The 26,688-nt window shown below is 36.8% G+C and overlaps 1 protein-coding gene across 3 annotated transcripts in view; it reads left to right on the top strand.

Annotated features, from left to right (window-relative positions):
* Nucleotides 1–669: 669 nt before the first annotated feature.
* The window catches only part of CWF19L2 (CWF19 like cell cycle control factor 2), a 92,906-nt gene continuing 66,887 nt past the window's right edge, over nucleotides 670–26,688 (top strand). For 2 of the 3 annotated variants that reach the window (XM_058185416.1, XM_058185415.1), the window contains exons 1-5: nucleotides 670–879; nucleotides 15,545–15,655; nucleotides 21,015–21,119; nucleotides 22,434–22,553; nucleotides 26,377–26,496. In XM_058185416.1, the coding sequence (XP_058041399.1) occupies nucleotides 685–879; nucleotides 15,545–15,655; nucleotides 21,015–21,119; nucleotides 22,434–22,553; nucleotides 26,377–26,496 (651 nt within the window). In that variant the 5' untranslated portion in view covers nucleotides 670–684. The remainder of the gene's footprint in view (nucleotides 880–15,544; nucleotides 15,656–21,014; nucleotides 21,120–22,433; nucleotides 22,554–26,376; nucleotides 26,497–26,688) is intronic. The other variant, XM_058185417.1, reaches the window with a different exon arrangement.

Genomic DNA, 26,688 nt, shown 5'->3' with positions numbered 1-26,688 from the left:
AAGGAAGAGGGAGTCAAATAGAATAGAACAGAATTTTTTATTGGACAAGTGTGATTGGGCACACAAGGAATTTGTCTTGGTGCATATGCTCTCAGTGTAGATAAAAGAAAAGATACGTTCATCAAGAATTCTAAGGTACAACACTTAATGATAGTCATAGGTTACAAATAAGCAACCAGGAAACAATATCAATATAAATCGTAAGGATATAAGCAACAAAGTTACAGTCATACAGTCATAAGTGGAAGGAGATGGGTGATGGGACGGATGAGATGATTAATAGTAGTGCAGATTTAGTAATAGTTTGACAGTGTTGAGGGAATTATTTGTTTAGCAGAGTGATGGCCTTCGGGGAAAAAACTGTTCTTATGTCTAGTTGTTCTGATGTGCAGTGCTCTATAGCGTCGTTTTGAGCGTAGGAGTTGAAACCGTTTATGTCCTGCAAATATTTTCACAGCCCTCTTTTTGATTCCTGCAGTATACAGGTCCTCAGTGGAAGGCTGGTTGGTAGCATGTTAGAAATGTTAGAAACCAGAGACGTCGAGCAATGTCCATTGTTTTTGTTTTTAAAAACCAACACAATATTATATATATATCAATTCTAGTCTCCGCAGCTGCCAAGAAGACGAAAAGGCATCAGCAGCTACTGGAAGTCCTGGAGAGTCCGATTACGCCTGCGCGGAAATGGAAGCCTTAAACGAGGAGTTCCAGATCTTGACGACTCCTTGTTGCGCAGGCGTACCGGCCGATTTCCTTTACGGCAGCCACTCCTCCTCTCCCACTCCCGAAACAATCATGGCGTCCGGATTTGAAAGCGAGCGGGTCTTAGCGGCGCGTAAGGAAGACAGACGTCGCCAGCGCGAGGCGCTGCTGCAGCAGGTGACTCAGCGGCTCGGCTTATTCGCTCCGCGTCGGGGTCCGCTTGCTTCCTTGGGAGGCAGTCGCGATCTTTAAAACAAGCTCCAGAATTGGGATTCGCTTTCCCTGCTCTCTCTTTTAGGGAATGACCGAGTTCTCTGTTCAGACCAGGCTTCAACCTGTCTTTTAAGACTAGGATTCAACTCCCAGAGTCCTCAGCCAGCAAAGCTGGCTGAGGAACTCTGGGAGTTGAAGTCCACAAGTCTTTAAGGGACCAAGGTTGGGAGACCCCTGGTCTAGACCACTCTCGGCTCGGAGACGTCGCCATAAACAATAAACCCTTCGTTTTGATGGACTGCGCCTTATGCCAGATTAGTCGCCCCATGTAATAACTGGCCTTCTTTTTTTCGTTTCGAACGTTTCCCGGAAATTATGGGAAATTGTAGTTTTGTCCAACGAAGCCATCTCTAGTATTGCTCCTAGAGCAGGGGTCTCCAACCTTGGCCACTTTAAGACTTCTGGACTTTCAACTCCTACCCTGTTGAAGTTCACAAGTCTTAAAGTGGCCGAGGTTGGAGACCCCTGTCCTAGAGAGATGCTCCCATGAATTGCAGTCACTGGCAGTTTTGGAGTGGGAGGGGCAGAGAACATCCCCCCCCTCCAGACAATGCCCATTTCTTTATTAATGTAGACCCCTCCCCTCTTCTCCCCAATTGCTCTGAGTGGTGCCCAAAGTAAAGTAATCAAAGTATAAATCCACTGTTATTTGATTCTTGGGCATCTTCATAAGGAAGTATTTTCACATCTGCGAATACCTGTACCGTCTTATTTACAACTAAATTATTTCATTATAAATAAATTATTTGGATTGTTGTGATGTCCTAGGGAATGAGAGAATTATACGATGTAGTCTTGAACAAAGTCTCTTTTAAACTGTAGGCAAAGTATTAATGCATCAGTGAATCCTTCTGAGTGGGGGTAACATGGTGAGAGGTCCTTGGTGCTCTCTGAGCTTGGTTTTCTCCTTGTTTTCTGCAGATGTTTCATTACCCAAACTAGGGATCATGGAATCCTAGTGGATAATCACTTAAATATGAGTTAGTAGTGGGCGGCGTCAGCCAAAAAAAATCCAACACAATCCTAAATTGCATTAACAGAGTGACAGAATCAAGATCATGTGAGGTACTAGTACTGCTTTATAAAGCCTTGGTACTGTTGGAAGGAATGTCCATCTGGGTTCAATTCCAAGTGAGGAGAAAGACAGTAGAAACATGGAGACTGCTTGGAATGATGGTTTTAATGGTGAACAGGACCACATAGTTTGAGGTTCTGGGCAGAAATGAGCACATGGGTAAGAGAGAGATATATATTTATACCCTCTCTTGGCCCCTGCCTTGGAGCTTTCTGTTTCTGTGAAAGAAATGTATTCTGATTGGTTGTCAGATTCCTATATGGCCATGCTGGGGTAACTTTGTAGATTGTCTTGAGTCCCAGGCTTGGTTTATTTATTTATTTATTTATTGATTGATTGATTGATTGTTCAAATTTTTATACCGCCCTTCTCTGAAGACTCAGGGTGGTGTACAGCATAAATAAAACACATATACAAAAAAAAATTAAAACACAATATATAATTAAAAATCTGATTCCATGAGCTGAATATTTAAAATATTTAAAATATAAAATGGTTGAATCTTGCTAGGTAATGTAATCTCCCCAGGTGCCATGTGATGAGTTCTGTTGCTAAACGGGTAGAGGGCTAATCCTATCATGTCCTGAGGGCCACGTCTTAATCCCATATCCCTGGATCTGAAAGTGTGGGGGGGGGGCAGGGAGCTTCAGGGAGCTGCTTTGTCTTTAAAACATGTTTCTCCCTTTCCAATCCAGGGAAATATAATATTCTGCCTTTCCAACATTTCCTAAAATATTTCATTCTTCTAGGAGCCGAGTAGGTGCTAATTTTCTTCAGTACTATCACACTGAATACTGCATCCCGTTTTGGTCACCATATTATAAAAATATGTAGAGACTCTGGAAACAGTGCAGAAAAGAGCAAGAAAGATTATTAGGGGGCTGGAGGTTAAAGCGTATGAACGGTTGCAAGAATTGGGTTTGTCTAGTCTACTGAAAAGGAGTAGGGGTGGCGTGATAGCAGTGTTCCAATATTTGAGGGGCTGCCACAAAGAAGATGGGGTTAATCTTTTTTCCAAAACACCAGAAGGCAAGACAAGAAACAATGGATGGAAACTAATCCAGGAGGGAGGCAGTCTAGAACTATGGAGAAATTTCCTAACAGTGAGAATAATTAACCAATGGAATGGCTTGCCTTCAGAAGTTGCGGTCCATCACTGAAGACTTTTAAGGACAGCCACTTGTTTGCTATATGGTCTCCTGCTTGAGCAGAGGGTTGGACTAGAAGACCTCCAAGATCCTTCCAAGTCTGTTATTCTGTTAATCAGTGTACTGATAATGTTACCTAGTTTGGGTAATGAAACATCTGCAAGAATATAAGCTCAGGGAGCACCAAGGACCCATCATTTCAATCCTGAGCTACAAATATTTCCCTTTATTGATTATTGTACTATCGTGTTTCCCTTTTTTGTACTCCTGGACTTCTTATTCCGTAGTTCATTTTAACTTGTATGTAAGACAAAACAGTAGTATGGGCTGAGAAGTTTTCACAGGAAGCAAAGGGAATCGGATACAAGTCCACCCTCTGCCATAGATGGTTATCACATGCCTTGTCCCAAGGAGGGAGTTATAAGGTCTTGAATTCTTGACCAAAAGGTAGGGTAAAATATCAACAGTAAATCATTTCCTTTTTTACTCCTTGGTGGTCGGTCTTCGAGTCAGAGGAAAGAAGTCCCTTCTGATATACATGTAGATATGTGTTATTTGCAAGTCAGGTGGTGCCATCTCCTGCAACATATTTATTCACAAGCTATAAGATTTTTTATTTTTTATTTTGTCATAATAGTATACACAAACAATTGTCATAGATAAAATAACATGTATTGAAGAAAATATATAAGTAAAAAATATGCATCAATAATATTAATTTGATATAATGAAGGGAACAATAGGACAGGAACGGTAGGCACTATTGTGCTCTTATGCACGCCCCTTATAGTCCTCTTAGGCAAGATTGAAAATTAGGGGAGCCAGAACCTATGTTTTAAACTTCACAACGTTGGTTTGCAAGAACTGTGTTATTTTTTTAAAAAAAACTGGATTTTATAAGAAACTGTACTTTAGGATTATCCCACAAATATTGTTTAGCCTAAGAATCAGTTTGAGGGTTTGTTAAAAATTAAAAAGAAGAATGCCCTCATGGAAACTTGAGAATAATTAATTCAGGCAGCCAAAGTATAATCCTTTCATTTTTGGCAAAATATTACTATGTATGCAAAGAAATGGCTTTTTGTGTGTTGATTTCCCATCAATAGTGTGGGAAAAGATCTATAAATTAGAAACATTTTGGCGGCATTTTATGGCTCCTCTCCTTATATTTTGGGATGTGAAATTAGTGGTTTTATTTATTGTAGACCACTCCAATCCCAAAGGATTCTGGCAGTTCGCAAAAAGCAGAAATAAGGACAATGAAATAGTATAAAAATAAAGATTCCAAACCAAAGTAAGATTACAGGCAATGAACTCAAGGCCAAAAGCATGATGGAAAAATCTTATTTTTTAGAATCTTATGGTAAGCAAGGATGGAGCCAAGTATGCCTCTGGGGAAAGTGTGTTTCATAGCATGGAGGCGCTAGCAGCTGAGAAGGTCTGCGGTATCACTCTTTAATGCATACAATAATCTCTCTGTATGTGAATCAATAGCACAGAACTTCCACTATCCTAAGATTGCTGATAAAGACTTAGCAGTCTTACCCTTTGCAGGGGATAATGTCAATGAACTGTGGTGCTGGAGAAAATTGTTGATGGTATCTTGAAGGATCAATAATTCAATATATGAGGGAAGACCAGACAGTTTACTGGATGTACTAATAAAGCTAAATTTTAAATAATGTTGATACGTAATTAGGAAGATAGACTGTTTGGAGAAAATACTGATACTTGCGGATATTATAGACTCTATTGTCTGTGATTTCCGCAAGTATCAGTATTTTCTCCAAAAAGGGTGTCGGAAGACAAAACCGCTTTGTAGTATTTCTGATATGAGCTTGAGATTATAAGAATTTGAAGTAATTATGGATAGAAAATCCTTGCAAACTGTTATCTGATCACAAAGAATCAGAAGCGACTGAACAACGGTGACAAGATTGTTGCTAAATGAGTAGCAGACCTGAAACTTAATTTATTATAGAGGAATATAGTTACTTTGCAGGGAAAAACTTGGAATTCTGCTTTATTAGATAAGGGCCCCCCAGTAACTATTTTCATATGTGTTATGAGAATTCTGTAGGCTGAAATATTAGAGATTTACATAAAGCAAAAACTTTGAATACCTAAAGCAAAAACTTTGAAGGTTGAAGTGCTGTGAAAGGAAGCAAGAGTATTACAGTAATGCAGCCTTCTAAACTAATAATGAAAATCAGAAAAAATGATGGCTAATAAAGTCTGTAGCCTAAAATTTTCTCTCCTATTCAAAATACAGTAAGTAGGTAAAATGAGTTTGAATCTTTATAGAAAGGGAAATACGATTTAATAGGAATAATGGGCACTTAGTAGGATAGGCTTCATATCGGAACTGTCTGGTTTGTGAGAACCACTACTTATTCATACATTCAGTTGAGCCACCTTGCGAAAACATCTTCTCCCGCTCCTGCTTCAAGTTATCTATGGATTTACGAGATGAATTAGAAAGAGAGGTGGTTGGAGAAGCTGGAAGGGAATTTGACAGTTCAATTTTATTGTTATTTCAGGGGACGAAGAGTTCTGACAATTGTTTTTCTATTTCTATATGCAAATCTCATTCATATACCTCAAACGTGTTAGCATTTGGGATAAAAGTAGAAATAAAGCTAGGAATTAATTTATTTACAGTTTCTGCAAGGGTGTTGAAGTTTCTTTTCTTTGGAAACATGAACCAAATCCTGGTGAAAAAATAATGTTGGGTGGATAAACTGAGTAGCTCAGAATTGCATAGATGCTATTGTTTCATGGACTGTTACCATTTCTCATTAACTAATCAAGTAAGTCTTGTAAGAACAGGACCATACCAATTTTACCTAATATTTTAAAGTTAATATTAAGTAGATGTTAATATTATGTGCATGTAAACAATGATAAATAAAATATGTTCTTCAGGGTTTATTAGCTTTTTTGCATTTAATAAATTATGTAGATTAACAGCAAACAACTCTAAAACAATTCACATCCTACTCAAGGTGGTTCTGTGATCTGGGTGTATGTGTATCTTCTTATTAAATTCGAATATGTATTCAAAAATTAATGAGCACAAACCTTCATTTGCACAAGATATCATTAAATAAAAACAAGGCTATTAAGAAAACATAATCCTATTATATGTAATATGTTTATGGTTGTAGTTATTGTAATAGGATGTATTCATTTGCCCTATTTGTTAAATTTAAGCCTAGCTTGTATTGATAACGTTAAGGAAAGTTTATTCACTGTTGAAAATGCAATAATTCTTCCAGCGATAGATATTTCAGTATGTAGCTTCAAATGGGTTAAATGGCTCATTCCTAAATCTGTTTTGGATTACAGCCTTATCAGATGATTTGGGTAGCGTTGAGGCGTGCAGATAGAATAAGAATTGTATATTATCAGTTTGTTTATTTTGTGATGTCTGATTTTTGCCATTCCACCAGTAGGAGCTAATGAAATCTATATATATAAAACCCAAATACCACTCACTCATCACAAAATCTCCAGAATGGTACAGCCTACAAACTTGAAATTTGGCATGTATGTTCCTCTTGGCTTCTAGGTGCTCACTAAGAAAGGATTTTTCTAAATGACCATCAGATCATTAGTATTTCATATACAGTATTATATTCACCCGCTCTGATGCTAAGGAGTTAAATGTTCTACTCCCCCTCCCCACCTTAAAGGAACTCTGTCGCAACTGCTAGTTGCCATATATTAGCGCACACTAATGCTAAGGAGCTAGACATTCTACTCCCCGTCCCCACCTGAAAAGAACTCTGTTCCAACTGCCAGTTGCCTTATATTAACATGCTCTGATACTACCGAGTTATACATTCTACATTAAGTTTCAGGCTTTAAGTATCAATTTATCATGCCCGATCACATAGTTTTGTAGCGAAGCACAGGCCTCCAGCTAGTTAAATATAAGTAGCGCTGTTTATCTATAATTCTGTTACCCTTAATTTTACATATCTGTTGTGACTAAAAAGAGAGCAGATCATGGTATCTGAAATAAAATGTTTGTGAACTTAGGGGGTGGTGTTGGTGGCTTTTTTTGGGGTGGGTGGGTGTGGGTGGGGTGGGATTTACTTTATGTAAAATGGCAGACAGGCTTTTATGCCTGTCAGATATTAGCTTTTTCAAGATCTTATTATTTGGAGTTTCATTATTTTCTGTTGCTAGGCAGGAATGAAAACTATGAATAATGTATAGAGACATGTAACATCAGACTATCACAATTCGAGTTAAGGATGCCTGTCTCAAGCAAAAGTCCTACAATCACATAGCATGTAGCTCTGTTTTACTTGGTTATTATGGTAGGATAGAAAACAATAACCATTTAAATTTTTAAGTTGAAACCATCATCATATCTAGTAAGTGGAAGGGCATATTGGTCCCAACATTGAAGGGCATTGCTAAATGGATGCCTTGTTACCTATACTTATGAATTCCCTCAGTGCTGCCTGCCAGAGAGAATTATGGAAAACCTATTTAGAACAGAGTTTCTGTCCTTATGAAGAGAAGTATTGAAACACGTGAAAAGGAGAGTGACAAGAGTTACTTGTGTTTTGCTCACTGATTTGTGACAGTCATCAAAATAGAAACTAGTTTAGGAGAACTGCAAATTCTGGGATAGTTTTTGAAAAAGAATAGTGACGCCTGAGGGGATGTCAGAGGTGCATCTGTGGAGCTGTCATCCTTTCTATGACACAACTAATACTTATTTCCATTTAGATTTTTATATTTATTTTATAGAAAGTTAATCCATTTATATATATATATATATATATATATATATATATATATATATATATATATATATATATATATATATATATATATATATATATGCACTGGGTTTTCTCCGTGTAAAATTGGAAGTGTCTTGGCGTTTAAGCAATGCATCTGCATTGTCATCTTCAGGCTTCAGCTGAAGCCTGAAGATGACGAATGAGACTTCAAACGCCGCCAAGACACTTCCAATTTTACACGGAGAAAACCCAACAACCAAAGACCTATATACAAACACCCGTGAAAACCTCAGAAACAAATATATATATATATATATATATATATATAATGTATATATATATATATATATATATATATATATATATATATATATATATATATATATATATATATATATATATATATATATATATATAAAATGTAATTTTTTTTTTATTGAAAGAGTTTTAAAAAACAAAACATTTTTCCCCTTTTTCCCCTCCTCCCAAAAACAAAACAAAACACCCCTCCTCCCCACCCCCGGCTTCCCGGTCAATCACAAGGTAAAGTCCAATCCAAATAACCACATCCAAAGCTTTTCGCCTCCCAACCCCTCCCCATTACATAAAATAACTTTCTAATTATTCAAAGGCAATCTGATATTTCTTAATCTGATATCTGTTTTGTAGATAATCAATCCATTTTTCCATTCAATTAAATATCTTTCCTGCGTATTGTCTTTTAAAACGCTGAGATTTTAGCCATCTCAGCCAAATTAATAACTTTCAATATCCATTCTTCTATTGTAGGTATCTCTTCTTTCTTCCAGTATTGTCCAATCAACAGTCTTGCTGCTGTTATTAAGTTCAAAATCAATTTAGTCTCAATCCCTGTACAATCCATTATAATTCCCAAAAGGAAAAATTGTGGCAGGAACTTTATCTTCTTCTTCAGTACATTTTGAATAATCCACCAAATTCTTATCCAAAAGACCTTAATTTTCTTGCAAGTCCACCAAATATGAAAATATGTAGCATCATCACAATCACACCTCCAACATTTCGCTTGGATATTAGGATACATACATGATAATTTTTTGGGATCTAAATGCCATCTATAAAACATCTTATAAAAATTTTCCTTAAATTCTGTGCTTGTGTAAACTTAACATTTCTAACCCAAATTTTCTCCCATGTTTCCAACATTATTGGTTCCTGAATATTCTGTGCCCATTTTATCATACAATCCTTTACCAAATCCTTTTCGAATCTATTTCAAGCAACACATTATACAATCTCTTTATATGCTCCTGGGTCTGATTTCTAATTTGCTTTATTAAATTTTCCTCCTTTGCATTATACCAATTTTTGATCTTCTTTCCATCTAGCACTTATTTGCCCATATTGAAACCAAGTATAATTCCTCCTTCTTCATTTAATACCTGTAATGATTTTAATTGCAATCTACCTCCTTCAGCATACAAAAGTTCTTTATATGTAATCATTTCCTGTTTCTGTTCTATATTTATATTCTCTATTGCATGTCTAGGGCTCGCCCATATAGGAATCTTGTAATCTAATTTATAGGAATATTTTTCCAGACCAAAAGAGCACTTCTCAACACATGATTCTTAAAAGCCCTATCCACTTTTTTCCATAAAATAAGTACGCATGCCATCCATATAACAAGTCATAACCTTCTATATTCAAAATTCTTTCCTCTGTTAAGTTAAACCAGTCACTTATTACTGAAAGGGTTACTGCTTCATAATATAGTTTAAAGTTAGGCATTCTTCAACCACCTCTTTCCCGTGAATGCTGTAGTATTTTCATTTTAACCTCGCCTTTTTACCCTGCCATATAAATTTATTAATCCCACTCTGCCAATCTTCCAAATTTTTATCCTTTTAATTATAGGTATCATCTGGAACAGAAACAAAATCTAGGTAACACATTCATTTTAATAGCCGCAATCCTTCCCAATAGGGATAACTGCAATTTCTTCCAGCCACTCATATCATTCTGAACTTTTTGCCATAGCAAGTCATAATTATTCTTATAAAGTTTCTTGTTCGATGAGCTAATATAGACCCCTAAATATTTAACCTTTTTTACTACCTCAAATCCTGTCATTTCCTCTAGTTTTTGTTTCTGTTGTATAGACATATTTTTAATTATCACTTTTGTTTTATTCTGATTTATTTTAAATCCTGATACCTTTCCATATTTATCAATTACTTCCAACAAAAATCTACTTGAATTTATAGGATTCCTTAACGTAACCACTACATCATCTGCAAAAGCTCTAACTTTGTACTCATATTGTCTAATCTTAATTTCCTCTATTTTCATTAATTCTCGTATTTTATCTAATAATGGTTCCAGAGTCAAAACAAACAATAATGGTGATAAGGGACATCCCTGTCTTGTTCCTTTCGCAATCTTAATAACTTCTGTCAAACTACCATTTACTATAATCTGTGCTGTTTGCTCTCCATAAATCGCTTTAATTATTCTAATAAAACAGTCTCCAAATTGCATTTTCTCTATTAATTTAAATAAAAAATCCCAATGCAATCGATCAAAGGCTTTCTCTGCATCCAAAAAAATAAGTGCCGCTGAAGTATTCTTCTTTTCCAAATATTCCAATATATTAATAATCTGTCTAACATTATTCCTCATCTGCCTCCCTTTTATAAAACCAGATTGATCAGTATGAATTCTTTGTTGTAAAACTAACATTAATCTATTTGCTATTATTTTTACAAAAATCTTATAATCATTATTTAAAAGTGAAATCGGCCTATAGTTACCAGGTTTAGAGCAGTCTTGCTCCTCTTTCGGTATCAGTGAAATAAAAGATGTTTTCCATGACGGGGGTATTCCCACTCCTAATTGTATCTGATTAAATAATTCTTTAAGTGGGCCTAATATTTCATCCTGTGTTTTTTTATAATAAGGATTGTAATTATGGTAAAATCTGATACAAACTAAACTCAGTGGTTTAAGGCAAGAAAGAAAATAAAAAGGAATAAAAAGTGCAACAAAAAGAGAAGAAAAAGTAAGAATGTAATAAAGAAAAAAGAAATGTATAAAGTGACTTAAATTTATCATATATAAACAGATTTAGTATAAACTCTTCACCCCTTCTAAGATTACAAATGTTTATCTCTTCATTCCATATCTGTTATCCATAAACAAATCCATAAAACATATTTTCAGTTGGGGATCAGAAGGTTCTAAAGGGTTGCCAGAATTAACCTACCTTGTTTTACCTTTGATCAAATAAACCGAATTTATATTTCTTTTACTTCTAATAGATTTAATATGTAGTTCATACAAATACTGTCATGAGGTTTGATTTCTCTTCGTTTCTCCTTTATCCCATTGCCAGAATTCTCCAAAGTTTTAACAACCCAATAGGAAAATCCAATAGCAAAAGTTATTCAGGTCACTCTCTTGCTTTGTCATTTATATTTTCCTTTTAAAATTTAAAACTTTAACTACTTTATTTTATAGATCAGCTGAAACTTCCTTTTGTAAGTCATTCTCATGGCTTGTCAGTTGTAAACCCACGTTCAATACCATTTGCTTGTCTGATAAAATGTGTTTTATATCTGTTATTTCTTCAATAATATCTTTTGGACATAGACATCATTATTGACATTTTTGATACTGTGACTGCTATTTTCTGATTCCCATTCTTCAAAATTCTCCTTCAGTATTTTTATTGTTGCAACGTTTTGCAACGTTTTACAGGTTTGTAAGTCTTTCTTCTATCTAAAATCTTAAATCCCCTCTTGTGTCCACTTTTTGAAATCATGAAATTACTTATCTTCCTTTTGCCTTGTAAAACCAAATCAATATATTTACCACGAGAAGTTGTTTGTTCTTTATAATTAATTCCAAAAGTATACAAAAATTTCAATATTCCAATTTTATCTGAACCCATGGTTTGTTTATTTCTAAGATCAAAATCTTATTTAGCTTTTTGCTGTTTATTTCAGATTCTTTAAATTCTTTAAATTATGTTAAATTTTTTCTTTTGTTCAAGTTTGAAGGCTCAGCATTTTCTAATTAGCTTAGAAGTAATTAATGAGCAATTTCTGAAAGATTAGAAAGTGAGGTTTGTGAACTTAGTGTCCTTTAAAAGTCTCTGCCATGGAAATTCCCATCAATCAATTATATTTGAATGCTCCTGAAACTTGTGATTCACAGTTGAATTGATTCTATCATATTTGATTACAGTACTTTGGTAAATGAGGTTAGAAACAAGTTCTGCTTTGAAGAGATAAAACTTTATTGTCTGTAGAAAAGGAAAAATATTATTTAATATATCTTTTTCTATTTATTTTAATATCTTTATACATATATATTTATTGGTCATTTTCATAAGTAATACATTTAGAAATGTATCTTTACGACTTACTTGGACTTAATTATAAGATGTCAATTTAAATCATTATTTTTTAAAGTTTTATATTTTTTTCTTATACACATATTATAAATGTACATTTTCTTATTCATAGATAATCATACATATTCTCTCTAAAGAAAGCACAAAAATAAAACTTTTTAATTACCTTTGGAGTTGCTCTTCTACCCTCTCTTTCCCTTCGTTTTACAACAAACTTTCTTCTCTTTTTCCTTCCTTTTCCTTTCCTACCTTCTTCCTTCTCCTCTCCTTCCTCATACCTACTTTCCTTTCCTCTCCCCCACTCTCTTCTCTTTCCCTCCTTTCTCACCTTTCCTCCTATTCTTATCCCTTAACTTATCTTCCTCTCCTTCTCCTTCCTTCACATCCCTCTCTCTCCTTCACCTCCTCTATCTTACCTTCTATTCCTCTCTTCTTTCTTTCTTCCTTGTTGTATATTATTTCCCTTGTTTGGTATCCGAGCAACTCCAGTCTTCTGATAATATATACTTTTTCAATTTCTTTTCAATTTTACTCAATCCATCATTTCATGGTTATACATTTATATCTATAAACTTATCTTCTTCATTCCCCTCATTATTCAAGAAGGCTCCATTTAAAGTGTATCGTTAAATGTCTATGGAGATTCTCAGTCATCCAGGTCATGGTTGTCCCAAAGGTGATTTTTCAACAGGCAGCTGGATTTTCTGTTTTTTCTTTGAAGACAGTCTGCAAGGAATATAAATCCCTCTATTCCCCACCATCTAGTCAGAGCTGAAGAAGCTTCTTGGATGAGAAGTGAAACGTCTTCAAAGAAAAACCAGAAAGTCCAGTTGCCTCTTGAAAAAGCACCTTTGGGACAACCCATGACCTGGTTGACCAAAAATCTGGTCTATAGACACTTATACCCAGAGTTTTGATTTGAGTGAATAGCACAAATGGATCCTTCTACACAAGAAGCATTTGGAAATGGACAGTTTCCCCTGATTTCCCAAATCCAAATACATAACTCTGTCAAGCTGTCAACTATATGATCTGACGTCTGCCAGTATATAGCTTCCTAACTAGTAAAAGTGAACTATGGCTAATTGTAATAAAAGGACTAATCCAATGTGGCTTTTTAGTGAAAGATGGACCTGATGCTGGACAGCCTTCTGTTATGAATGCTGAATTTGCAGTTTTGAAAATGATAATTCAAGAACTTATATTTGTTGACTCAGTGAAATGTGACCCCTTAATGTGCAGGCATGAGATTTTAGGAAGCAGGATACAGTACCTTCCTTCTGAATGTTCCTGCAGATATGTGAGCATATTTACATTTGACAATCTTATTAAACATTCCTCATGTGCCTGGAACAGTAGAACTTTTCTGTGATATAAAGATACTTCCAAGTTATTGGAAAGTAGATATTAATCTATATTACACTAAACTGGCTCTATATACCTTTTTTTTATTACTGATTATCTTTTTGGGAGGGGAAAGAAGACAATAGCACAGAACTGTATGTTTGAGCAACTATATATGGGTAGCATTTTATTTATTTATTTATTTATTGTTTTGATTTGTATACCACCCTTCTCCCGAAGGACTCAGGGCGGTTTACAGCCAGATAAAACAAAAGTATAAAAAATTAAGAACATTATTAAAAAGCTTATTCAATTTGGTTAACAAATAAAATTAAGTAAAAATTAAAAACTTAAGTTAAACTCCAGTTTAAAACCCCATTTAAAACATTAAAATATTAGGCCAGCCCTGCATGACGGAACAAGAATGTCTTCAGCTCGCATCTAAAGGTCCGGAGGTCAGGGAGTTGACGTATCCCTGGGGGTAGCTCGTTCCAGAGGACAGGGGCCCTCACAGAGAAGGCCCTCCCTATGGGAGCGCACTGGTCGATGGGAGGCATTTGGAAGCAGCAGGCGGTCTCGTAAGTAACCCGGTCCTATGCCATGGAGCGCTTTAAAGGTGGTAACCAACACCTTGAATTGCACCCGGAAGACCACTGGCAACCAGTGCAGCTTGCGCAGGAGAGGTGTTACGTGGAAGCCTTGAGTTGCTCCCTTTACTACCCGTGCAGCCACATTCTGGACCAGTTGGAGCCTCCGAGTGCTCTTCAAGGGGAGCCCCATGTAGAGAGCGTTGCAGTAGTCTAGGTGAGAAGTGATGAGGGCATTTATCCTAGCCCCTAAACCTTGATATGATGATATGTACAAAATTGGGTTCTTCTCAAAGCCCCTATCTGCACATGGATAGGGCTTTGAGAAGTATCTATTTCAGGTATTTTGCATTGTGCAAAAATAATTAAAATGTTTTAAATTTAAATTTATTAAATTAAAGCAGACCCATTTGGGAAAATTCTAAATTAAAAATTCTAATAGCATGTTTTAAACTAGATAAGCCATATCTAGTTGGCATAGACAACCCTAAGTATAAATAGTTTAGGTAGGCTAAAGCAATTAGAACAGTGTAATAATAATGTTGTCCTTAGATAGATTAACAGAATTGGAAGGACTATGTAGGTCATCTAGTCCAACCCCCCACTCAAGCAGGAGACCCTACACCATTTCTGACAAATGGCAGTCCAATCTTTTCTTGAAAGCCTCCAGTGATGAAGCTTTCACAACTTCCGAAGGCAAGATGTTCCATTGGTTGATTGTTTCCAATGGCTATGGGAAGCAATAACAATAGCAAATAGTTTAGGAGGCATGCATATGATTAGATAAATATAAAGTAAAAAGAAAAAAAAAAGAATATGCCAGTCTAGGATTCCAAGCAATCCCACAATTATGTGTGTGTACGTGTGTGTGAGTGTATCTTTGAATATAATACAATTTTTGAGTAAGTCTTAGCTTGTGAAGATTTAGATTTCAGTAAACATATTCTTTGATAAATGGGATGATTTACTGTAGGTTTTGGAATTCAATTTTGTTTTCCATCAGCATTCATAGGTGTATTATACTTCCCAGATCTTATAACAGCTTTTAGTAACAAAATTAAGCTCACTATAATTCTTTTTCTTTTAAAACTCTCCGGCTAGTCTTATGCATTGATTTAGCATAATCAAGTATTTCTGAGATATAATGGAGCATCACTGATTTATTCCAAATGGAGTATTTCACTGAAGAGCTAAGCATTACTTTATACACATATTTGCAATTTGCTGCATTATCCATGTCCCTTTCGCCACTTTAGGCAAAAGCTAATTATGAAAAAGATGAAAGACGCAAGGAACTGAAACGATTGCGAGGGGAAGATACTTGGATGCTGAATGATGTCAATGAGCGTTTAGAAGACATGAAAAAGGTAAGGCTTGTGATGTCAACTAATAAATATTTGCAATGGGCAATATATTAATGACTATGGCAAGCCGTGTTTTGAAAGGCACTGCTGATACTGCCATTGCAATCATTTTTAATTTGTGAATAAGCAAAAGATTTGCCCACTTGTTTCCTTTCTAGTTACACTCAACAGGTTACAATCATTTTAAAATAATATCAAAGTATTGCTTAATTCAATTAAAAACAGATGAAATATTACACAATGTGGAAATGACTGCATTGTTAGTACCATCACTGACATGCTTTTCATTCATTGTATTTCTGTAATCATGGGGGTGGGCGGGGAAGAAATCCTCTGAGGTAAACTTAAGAATCCAGGAGGATCAGCTGTTAAGTAGTTCAAATACATGCTTACTAAAATTTCAGGTTTTAACTTAATGAATTTATAGAAAAAGCAAAATGAGGCAAGTGCTTCAAAATGGGATAATAGGCAGTACAAGCCAAATTCAATCAAAGTCCCAAGAAACCAATATTCTGCTGGGTCAGCAAAAAGATAAATAGTTTTTGGAAAGAAATTTGAATAAATTTAAAAACAAAGTCTGGAACACAAAACCAAACGGAAGAAATAATTGTGAAATGTTGAACTGATGTTCAGCATAGATAATGACAATGTAATTATTACATGTTGTTATCAAGGCATTGTACAAAATACCTCTTGCCACCAATAATTACAAATAATCCAAATAAGTTAGCTTTGAATCTAGTAAACAAATATTAGCAGTAAAGGATCAACACAATCCAGTTGAAACAATAAGCTGGGGATACTGCAGAGGATATTTACCTAATGATTTAACAAAGGTATTAATCTGCAATAGTCAGACCCTCCGCCTCTAAACTGTTAATTAAATTAAAAATATGTTAAAACCTTTTTGAAAAGTTATCAAATTTCTATAGAGATATAGAGGAAGAATCACTGGCAATATCCTGAAAGGCCTGGAACTCACAACCTCCTAGTAGTGAGAAACTGAAAGCAGAGTAAGAATTTTGGAGGAATGTAAAAGATGAACAAAAGGATAGGTGGATGTTGGGAAACCTTTTAAGTACACCTACCAGTTAGGATCCAATGAGGAGCCCTGCACTATACTGACATATGAGAATAAGGTGAAAAGTTTGGAATAGCCAAGATAAACTGTTCTGGAGCAAGTTCAGAAGAAGGACAGAAAATTAGAATCAATGAATCAAGTAGTGATTAGGAATGGCAGTTGTGGCTAGGTTGACCTTGGCCAGTTTCAGATTGTTTTTCCAGTTGTTCCCATTTGCTTTCAGTCACTCATAGACTGATCACTTCCAGAATGGATTGCTGCAATGCTATAATGTTATGTTAAAATACTATAAGGGGTTATCCTTGAAGAGCATCTGGAACCCATAATTGGTTCAAAATGCAATGGTGTGGGCAGTTATGTGAGTTCTTCAACCAGCACATGTTACATTGAGCAGCATTGGTTGCCACTATGCTTCTAGTTTCAATTCAAGATGCTGGGAATGACCTATCAAGTGAGCCACAGTAGCACAGTGGTTAGAGTGCAGTACTGCAGGCTACTTCTTCTGACTGCCAGCTGCCTGCAATTTGGCAGTTCGAGTCTCACCGGGCTCAAGGTTGACTCAGCCTTCCATCCTTCCGAGTTGGGTGAAATGAGGACCCAGATTGTTGGCCTGCCAGCAGTTTGGCAGTTCGAGTCTTACTGGCTCAAGGATGACTCAGCCTTCTACCCTTCCGAGGTTGGTAAAATAAGGACTCAGATTGTTGGGGGTAATAGGCTGACTCTGTAAACTGCTTAGAGAGGGCTGTAAAGCCCTGTAAAGTGGGATATAAGTCTAAGTGCTATTGCTATAAAGCCAATTCATGGCATGGGCCAGGTTATTTGAACTATTGCCTTTCCCTGAGGCAGGAGAGGCATTGTCTTTGGATCCAAAAGAATCAATTTGCCTCTCATAAGCTGCTAAGAGCACCTTACTAATGATAGCAGAAATGCCCCAGGTGAGGCCATTTTTTCTAGTACCTAATGCTAGGTTCCCCACAACACAATCCCCCAAAAAACCTGCTTCAAAACCTTGCTATGGTCAGGAGACTGCAAGAACTGACTTTAACTGACTGGAACATGACTTCTGGATGGGAATTGAAACTCTGAGACTTTTACAACTTTGAAACTATGTGAAGATCCCCCCTCCCCTTTTATTCAGCAAGCAAGAGTGAAAAACAAGCAGGCTAGCTCAGAATGAGCTCTAAACTGCTAGACTTTCCTTAATACGAAGGGGGAAAAAAATCAAAATATGTTACTAAACTCCTCAAAGTAACAATGGCCTTCTGCATTTCCATCACAGCTGGTAATGAGGAAAACGATACTCCAAGCTTGCTTCTTTGCAAAGAGTCCAGAGTTTAAAAAGAAAAAAAAACCAGTTCACCGGTGCTTCAATATAAGAGAAGAAAAAGGATGTTAAAGAAAGAATGATAACGGGAAATAGTATAGAGATCTCCATAAATTGTTGAATGTCATTCTCTAAATAGAGATAAATTCAGAAGCAGAAAATGAGGGAGAAGCTAGAGGAAAGAATGAACAATACTCACCAATATAATAAAGGGGGGAAAAATCTCACAAGCACTCATCTGAAAAAGAAGAGTAGAAATTATGCCTTGTCTTTATCCCAAATGCTTCTGTGCTGCTTCAGTCATATGTCTTAAAACATTATGATGAATGTTATATAATTGTCCCCGATTTTACATAACATTTCCCAGTACACTGGCGGCTGGAGTTAATAAAGAAGGAAAAATGGAGAAAAGCAACTGAAAGGCCCTGAGCAGGAAATGAAGGGTTACCTGAAAGAAAACCTATTGCAAGTAGTGAAAGTGATTATCCAGAGCTTTTCTGTGTGAGCTTACACACGCTTCCCTCCCTAGGACGTACATATGGTTGTGATTCTTAGTTCTCATGCACATTTGCAGCCAGAAGCAACCTGACCAGAGTAATCCTGGTAAAAGGCATAAACATAAAGTTTAACTCTGTATTTGGCGGTGACAGACTCTGCAGAAGTGTAAAAAACAGGGATGCGATAATTTGCCAAAGCAAAATTATGTTGACCTCTCCTTTTATCTAAGGTCATTATCAAGCAGTTATTATCTCCTTCCCATTGCATTCCTTGATGTACTTGATTTGCTGTTCAGGAGGATATATAATCCCTCCTCTCCCAAATAACTATATTATATAATACAATATCTAATTAATAGAATAGAATTTCAAATAAAACAGAGCATAATCATGAACTTCATTTATAATTATAAAGAACGTGACAGGAGTTTTTCATTCCACCATAACAGGGTGGGTAATAACAGTATATATTTTATAGTGGCACAATTCTGCTGGTGTAGTAGTTAAAATGGGGCAGAAGTATGAACAGAACTGGAAGGAATATGCAAAAATCCAATATACTGTAGTACAGGGGTGTCAAATTGGATTTCTTGGTGCTCCGGATCAGCATTTGTAGTTGTCCTCTGCGGGCCAGCTGAGGTGGGGGAGAGACAGGACAGATGGCCTCTTGCAGCACCCTGCCAGCCAAAATGGGGTGCGGAGGGCCGTCCACGGCCCCCTGTGCCCCATTTTCGGTAGCAGAGGCACTGCGGGCTGGTCTTTTGTTATTTCCAGGCTGGCCCCGTGGGCCAGATTTAAGCACCCTGTGGGCCACATCCAGCTCGCGGGCCCTGAGTTTGAAACCTCTGCTGTAGTAGTTCTCATGTCTTAATATACCGGTAGTGGACTTGCCACTAGCTACATAATATGAAATATGTTCATCTCAATGTAGAGGGTTTTTTTTTTTTATGGTGTTGCCTTCAAGTCAGACTTGACTCTTGATGGCTGCCTGGACATATCCCTGCAGTTTTCTTGAAAAGATTTCAGAAATGGGTTGCCATTGCCTTCTTCCTAGGGCTGAAAGAGAGATAGTGACCTAAGGTGAGCCAAATAGCTTTATACCTTGGGTGGGACTAGAGATCATACTGTCCCAGTTTCTAGCCTGATACTTAAACTGGCTCCTAATGGGAGCCTAACCCCTCCCAAATAATCAAGCAACAAAAATACAATTAAAAGCAAATAAAATAACTATATAAGAATCCAGGCAACTCTTAAATAGCTCATCCAAAACATTCACATATCAGGCTCTTGGCCCTAACGCTTGGCCCTAGCACTTAAAGAAAAACCAGGGTTGAGGCTTTCTGGATCTCAGGGGAGATTGTTCCACAGGCTGGGCACCTATTCTGGTCTTAGTAGTGTCCTCTTGGGCCATCTGTGGGGGTTGGGGTTAAGAGGCATTGTTCCTTCCTTGGTGGGTGGTGCTAATCAGTGCTGTTGGGAGAAGACAGATTGGCTTGGTGGCCCCTGTTTTGTGCGTTGCTTTAGAGATTGGCCATGTCTTCCCTACTTTTTATCATCTGAATGAACCTGTCCGGAGAGATCATTTGATAGTTCAGAGTTTAATATCAATATGCTGAAGATACCCAATTGTACATTGTTATGTTGAGTCATGAAGGAGAGGTATCAGCATCCTTGCCTAGTGATTAGAGGCTGAACCAGGTAGATGCTGATGCCACCAAAGTTATTCCTATGTTTCAGAGACTAGGCCTGCAACTTGGAGAACATTTTGGACTTACAGCTCCTCCTGGACCAGCAGGTAGAAATCATGGCTGGGGAGCCCATTCCCAGCTTCACCTAGTCTGCCTGGGACAAGAGAACCTACTATTGTAATTCATGTTCTTCTCACCACTCAATTGGACTACTGTATTGAGCTCTATTTGGGGCTACCCGTAAAGAACATTCGGAAAGTATAGTTGGTCCATATGCATCAGCCTATGGCTCCTGGTGTTGGGAGCGTATAACACCATGATGGAGTATAAAATATGGGGTAAATCAATACCCAGTCAAATCAGATTACCACTTAGTTTCATATATAGAAAAGATATCTACGGTACTTTGAGATTCTGGTATCTTTTTGGCCATTAGTCAGTGCATTGAATCAATGATGGTTATGTCAAATGAAGAACAGACATGTTGCTTAGTCAAGTAAAATTTCACTGGGCTGGCAATAATAATAATTATAGCTTTGTAAAATCAACTCTGTTATTGTAGAATACATCTTTTATATGTATCTTTCTAACGCACTCTAAGTATCTTTCTATTGAAAAGCTTTGGGTATGATATATAATAAAATAAACCATTAAGCAAAGTATCCTGGGACCTTTTTAGCAGGGTGGTGATTTAAAAATGATAAAATACTGTGTAATTTCCTAATTCTACTTATGTGGCTTGTCAGATTGATACAAATGTTGCTTTTTGTAGGAACATGCTGTTACAAAGAAGAAGCATTCAAAAAAACATACAAGGGAAAAGAAGAAGAAAAAGACTAAAAGAGAAAAAACAGATGAGTCATCTGATACTACCTCTGTAAGTTTTAAAATCCAAGTCGCCAGCTGAGAGAAAGCTATTGTTACCTATATTAGTGATTATACTTAGGCCTTAGTTTGATCAATATCCAGTATCCAATTTGATCAAAAATATTTTATTTTATTTTATTTTATTTTAATTATTTCAGTCTATTTTTTTTTTAAAAAATGATAAGCATGCAAATAGACCATTAGATCAGAGAAAGAAAATTCCACCTGTATTAAGAAAGTGTGCTGAACAGATAGTGAAATGAACATTCATATTGAAGCATACATCTGATGTAATATGGAAAAAATAGAAAGCACATTGTAGAAAGAACCAGTTTTCAGCAGCTGGGTCTTTTATCCTAGTGCTATATGCATTCAGTATGGCTAATAATGCATCATTAGACATAGCATACTGAATATTGGCCTGCTTAAAAGGTTAAAAATGAACTTGTTTGTCTCGTTGTTGCTTCTATTGATGCTGTTCATTGCAATACTTGACAGCAATGTTGCTTGGACTCTATTCTACATTATTACTAGATATGCTCTACACAATTTTACAAATTTAGCTTAAGATTCTCCAATGGTAGAAAATCTCCCAGCCTTCTGTAATATAGTAACCTTCAGATAGTATTGGATTTCAAGTCCCTGATGCGCAGTTGGATTAGCTGGTTTGATAACAAAGCAGTGCTTTATATCTGGTGGCTGCATGCTTTTTCTTAAACTATAGATCTGCTTATGATCAAGGTTGATTATGTCACTCGAAGCAAGTGCCGTTCACAATACTATTGTCTGCACTTTGGGGTTTTCTTCTAATTGTGTTATTATGCATAGGCTATATTATTGCATCTTCTCATTATTCCCACAAGTTCTTCCGATCACATGACTTCCATCTGTGAAAATGTGTTGGCTTTATTTTAGCATTTTAAGTGGTCATTTATAACAGGAAGACTGCAAAAGTCTTTTGAGAGTTAACAAAAGCTGTCTTTTTATGTAGCGCTGTATTTTTAATAACAGTACCTCAATGAACAAATTGGTTGCCTATTTTCAGTGGGGAAAAGTGACTGTAATAAACATCAGCTGTACTTAGTTACTTTTTATCTGATTGCCCAACTCTTATAAATACATTTAAAGAGCTGCCGTCGCCAATAAGACTATTATAATGTTATAACAGTCCCTTTATTCTCTCTTTCTGGATAGCTAAGATAACTCTCTTATTTGTATAGAAAAGGAAATAGGTTTTTAAATGACTTTTATATTGTTTCATTGAGTGTTAAAGGCCACTACAATCCTCTAAAATACATATGATTATTTGAAAATGTGTTCTTAGGGTTCTTCAGAAGAATGGGTGGAAGCGCCTGTTGCACAGTCTTCTAGCACTGAGCAGGCTTGGAAGGCGAAGAAAGAACAATCAGAAGAAGAAACAGTGGAAAACCCTACATCAATTCAGGTAAGCATCCTTTTTGTAGATGGGAATTGTGCTTAACATTTGAGGAAAGAAATAGACAGTCAGCAGGGAAATGTCAAACTGGTTGCAGGGCCAGGATTTTTTGTTTTTCCTCGGATTGGGAAGATTTTTTTTTTTAAAAAAAAACAGTGCTAATCCTATTTTAAGATGTATCCTGCCACTTTTGTGTGATCGTGCCTCAAGAGATTAAGTTGGCTCCATCCCTTCTGAGATTTTGGAAAGCTTTAAAAATGCGGCTCTTTTCCTGGGTGTCAGAAACACTGGGTACAGAGGTTGAGAGGTTAATTTATTCTGCAAGGACTGATGTATCCTCTGCAAACAGTTTATGCTGTCCTTGGTTGTCATTATTTATATGTATTACTATTGATTGTAGTTGTAGTTTCTGTTAGCTTCCCAGAGTTGCCATTGTGATCAAGTGATGATCATATATATTGATTAAAATAAACAAAGCAATAAAAGACAGGCAATCATTTCTATGATCCCCTCCCCACAATTGTAGATGAAAGTTCAACACGATTGCAAACAAAAATTAACAGTCCAGGGACAGAAAGATTCGGATTTCCCTGGGGTGGTGATTTTTTTTTTTAAAGCCTAGAATGCAGATCCTAATGTTCTATAAGGATAGTTGATAAGTTTCCATTAGCTACAAAATTCTAATTTTTTAAAACCACAAAGTGTACAGTATTCTGGACATTGGCATATTCAGGAGGAAAAAAAAGAGTGCTACAGGAAACACCAGGAAATTCCATCCTTGATTTTTCTAGTTTTTCTAGTTCTGACTACATGCAGTCCTGGATCCTAGAGGGTAAAGATTGATTGTGTACCATCAGACTGACCATAGAGACACATTTCTCCTTCTCCTAACTTGATCCTATCTTCCAATGCTACATGATTTGCTATTGTAACTGAATCCATCCACCTCTTTGTGGCATTGTGTAATCCTTGCCTTGGGCTCCTACCTCTTTGTGTTACTTCCTAGGGTTACAATAGCAATCAGGACTGCTAGGATAGCCATCACTAAGCAATATGGTCACGTGACATAGCTCTTCATGATTGAATCACCATCCCAATTGCTGTTGTAACCCAATGGTTACCTATATTTCTTGAAATTAATTAAAAAAAATATTTTGTTTCTTGACCTGCTGCTGAAGAAAAAAGTTGTAGAAAATACATGTCATTGTGTCTGATCAGAAATGAGAAGAAAACTCCTATTATAAGAAGAAAAGCAAGTGATTCTGAAATTTGGAATGAATTAGTTGGTTTCTGAATGGAGGAAGAAGGAAATATGAAGCAGATAACATTCTCTCATTTTATCACAGTGGTTCTTTTTATTTTAAGAGCATAGATATGATTTCCCCCACCTCACAGTTAATGCTGACAGAATTACTTCATTAAATGTAATGAACTTTTAAAAAACTTTCAATATGCATTCTCTCTCTCTCTGAGGGAGACGCTGTTAGTAAATGTTTTTTCTAAAGAAAGTAAAACAATTAAATTTGAAATGGGCAGTAGAACCGCAATCCTTGGGGGCATGAGGATAGCCTTATGCAGAAATTCTTTGCACACTTGAAAAGGGCAAAGAGCAAACATTTTACATTAAACGAAAGGCAAGGTTTTTTTGAGGCTGAGCATTCCATCATCGGAGCTGCTTCTTTCACAGTGGCAGAAGCATTTGGGAAAGCCTTCAGCAATTCAGTGTAGAGGCGGATTTTTAAAAACTATATTTTATTTCTGGCTCCTTTTCAGGAATGATTTGGGGTTAGTAACAGATCTTAACATATCAGTAAAATCAGCTGTAAGCCTGCATTATTATGCTTACCAACCATTTTTTATTGGTTTATCCCTTTAAAATCATTTTTACAGGGGTTTTGGGAAAATTTAAGGGTGTGTTCTGTCCCCCTCGCCTCAGTCTGAGCGATGATTTAATTAGCCAGCACTATCAGCTCTGGCAGCAAACTAGCGAGCGTCTGCCAAGTGTCTCTGTTATCTCTCTGATGCCGATGAGTCAAACAGTACTTCAGCTCTAGTCAAGCAATTGATTTGCCTTCTACGAAGAGGCATAGCAACCCTTGCTGCTTTTATATCCTATGGAGTGTGGCTCCATGACTCAGCACTTCCTAGACCTGCCTCACCCCTGCTTCTGTTGTTCCCGCCTCTCCTGCCTATGAAACCTAGGGTCTAGCCAGGCCTGATTGCCATCAGCTGGGTCTGGAGGCGTGGGGGGGGGGAAGAGTCAGGGGACGGAGGCCTCATTATCTCCTCCACCTGGCCTGCCTCTGGCTCCTGGAGCTGAACCAGGGAAGCCGGTGCTCCTGTGGTAAGTCCTTATGGCCCTTCCCCCTCACTTTCCAAGTCACTTTCTGGCAGGGGGCTCGGCTTGGGGGGCGCAGACACAACAGGGTGACAGTTTTCCTGTCAAAAAAATATTTTTTACCATTGCTGAGTCCTGTGTGCTTGATTGCCCGTGCAGGATTTCTGACGATATATTTTAATACTTTTGGGAATGAGAATTATTAATTATAATGGGGCAGGTCTTTTAATTATTCTCTTCCTCTGGGTCATGAATATTTTCTCATATTACCGTGTTTCCCCAAAAATAAGACCCTGTCTTATATTTTCTTGAACTCTGAAATAAACGCTTGGCCTTATTGCCATGTGCTCAAAAGCCCAATTGGGCTTATTATCAGGGGATGTCTTATTCTGGGGAAAACGGTATTTTTATTTCTAGTGGTTCTGGAAAATTGTTTTTCTTGAAAGTCTATGGAGATTCTCAGTCATCCAGATCATGGTTGTCCCAAAGGTGCTTTTTTCAACAGGCAACTGGACTTTCTGGTTTTTCTTTCAAGACGTTTCGCTTCTCATCCAAGAAGTTTCTTCAGCTTTGACTGGATGGTGGGGAATGGAAGGATTTATACTCTTTGCAGACAGATAGTCATTTGCATTCTTTTAGCGGGTTGTCAAGGTCACCTGGAGGTTTATCTGTGTCATCAGGGTCACCTGAGTGGTGCAAATTGATGTGGAACCTTCTTGGAACTGTTGAAAAGACTAAGTAGATTGGAGATAGATGATGTCGTATCCCTCCCCCTCTGTTGAGAGAGGGCTATTCAATTTTGACATAGATGGCCTCTTTAACCCCTCTTTCAAACCAGCAATCCTCTCTGTTCAAAATATGGACTTTGTTGTCTTCAAAAGAGTGGCCTGTGTCCTTTAAATGCAGATGGAAAGGCTTTTCTTGAAAGGCTTTCAACATGGCCCTTGACATGCAAATACTATTCAGAGTAGCCAAGCTGGGCCACAAACAAATGTGTACATTTATTGAATTCATCTTAATGGTTCATCTGACATTTGGACAGCTTGAGCATCTAAATATTGTAAGAAGTATATAATGCACCTGGCCCATGATGCCCGATTGAATAAAACAGATAAATGAACTGGTGAGCATTGGGTATCACCAATGTACCAGCATCTTGTAAAATTGTCAAAATATGAGACTCTTAACAGAGAAATAAATTCCCAATTTTGTATACATTTGCATGTATTCCTATTCTCACATGATCTATTGTCATTTCTTAAAATGCATTCTTTAAAATGTATGTTTGGAATTAAAAAAAATTATGGATGGGCTAGGCTTATGAATTGCTGTAAGATTGTTAAATGAAATTATTCTATTTTTAATGTCTTCAAAACACCCATCGACCTTCTTTATTCCACAGCCTGTAATTTCATCTTTTCTGTCATTTATCTCAAAAGTAAGCTGTTGCTGAGTTTGGATCTCTTTTAATAAGATGTGGGGGTTTTTTCGTAGAGGGATGAATGGATGACCTTAGATTTTATGTCTCTGAAAACACTATCTTCAGCATCACTGAGGGCTGAAAAGCAGAAAGAAAAAATATTGAAGCAGCAGAAAGCCCAGGAAAATGAACAGGTAGGTTTGGTTACTAATTGATTAAAAGATTGCAAGGGACTAGCCAACAGCCAGAATGTATATTTCTTCAGTTATCAGATATTAATTTGTGGATTCAATTCTCCTGAGAGCCAATTCAGGTTTTCATGCTTTGTTTATAATATATGTGTAGCCATAGGGCATTCCATCCAGCCCTAATAAGTATTCTGCTTA

The sequence above is a fragment of the Ahaetulla prasina genome, chromosome 5, assembly GCF_028640845.1.
Source record: "Ahaetulla prasina isolate Xishuangbanna chromosome 5, ASM2864084v1, whole genome shotgun sequence".
NCBI classification, from domain to species: domain Eukaryota; kingdom Metazoa; phylum Chordata; class Lepidosauria; order Squamata; family Colubridae; genus Ahaetulla; species Ahaetulla prasina.
The sequence above is the reverse complement of the archived record's forward strand: the minus strand, read 5'-3'. Positions and strand labels throughout refer to the sequence as shown.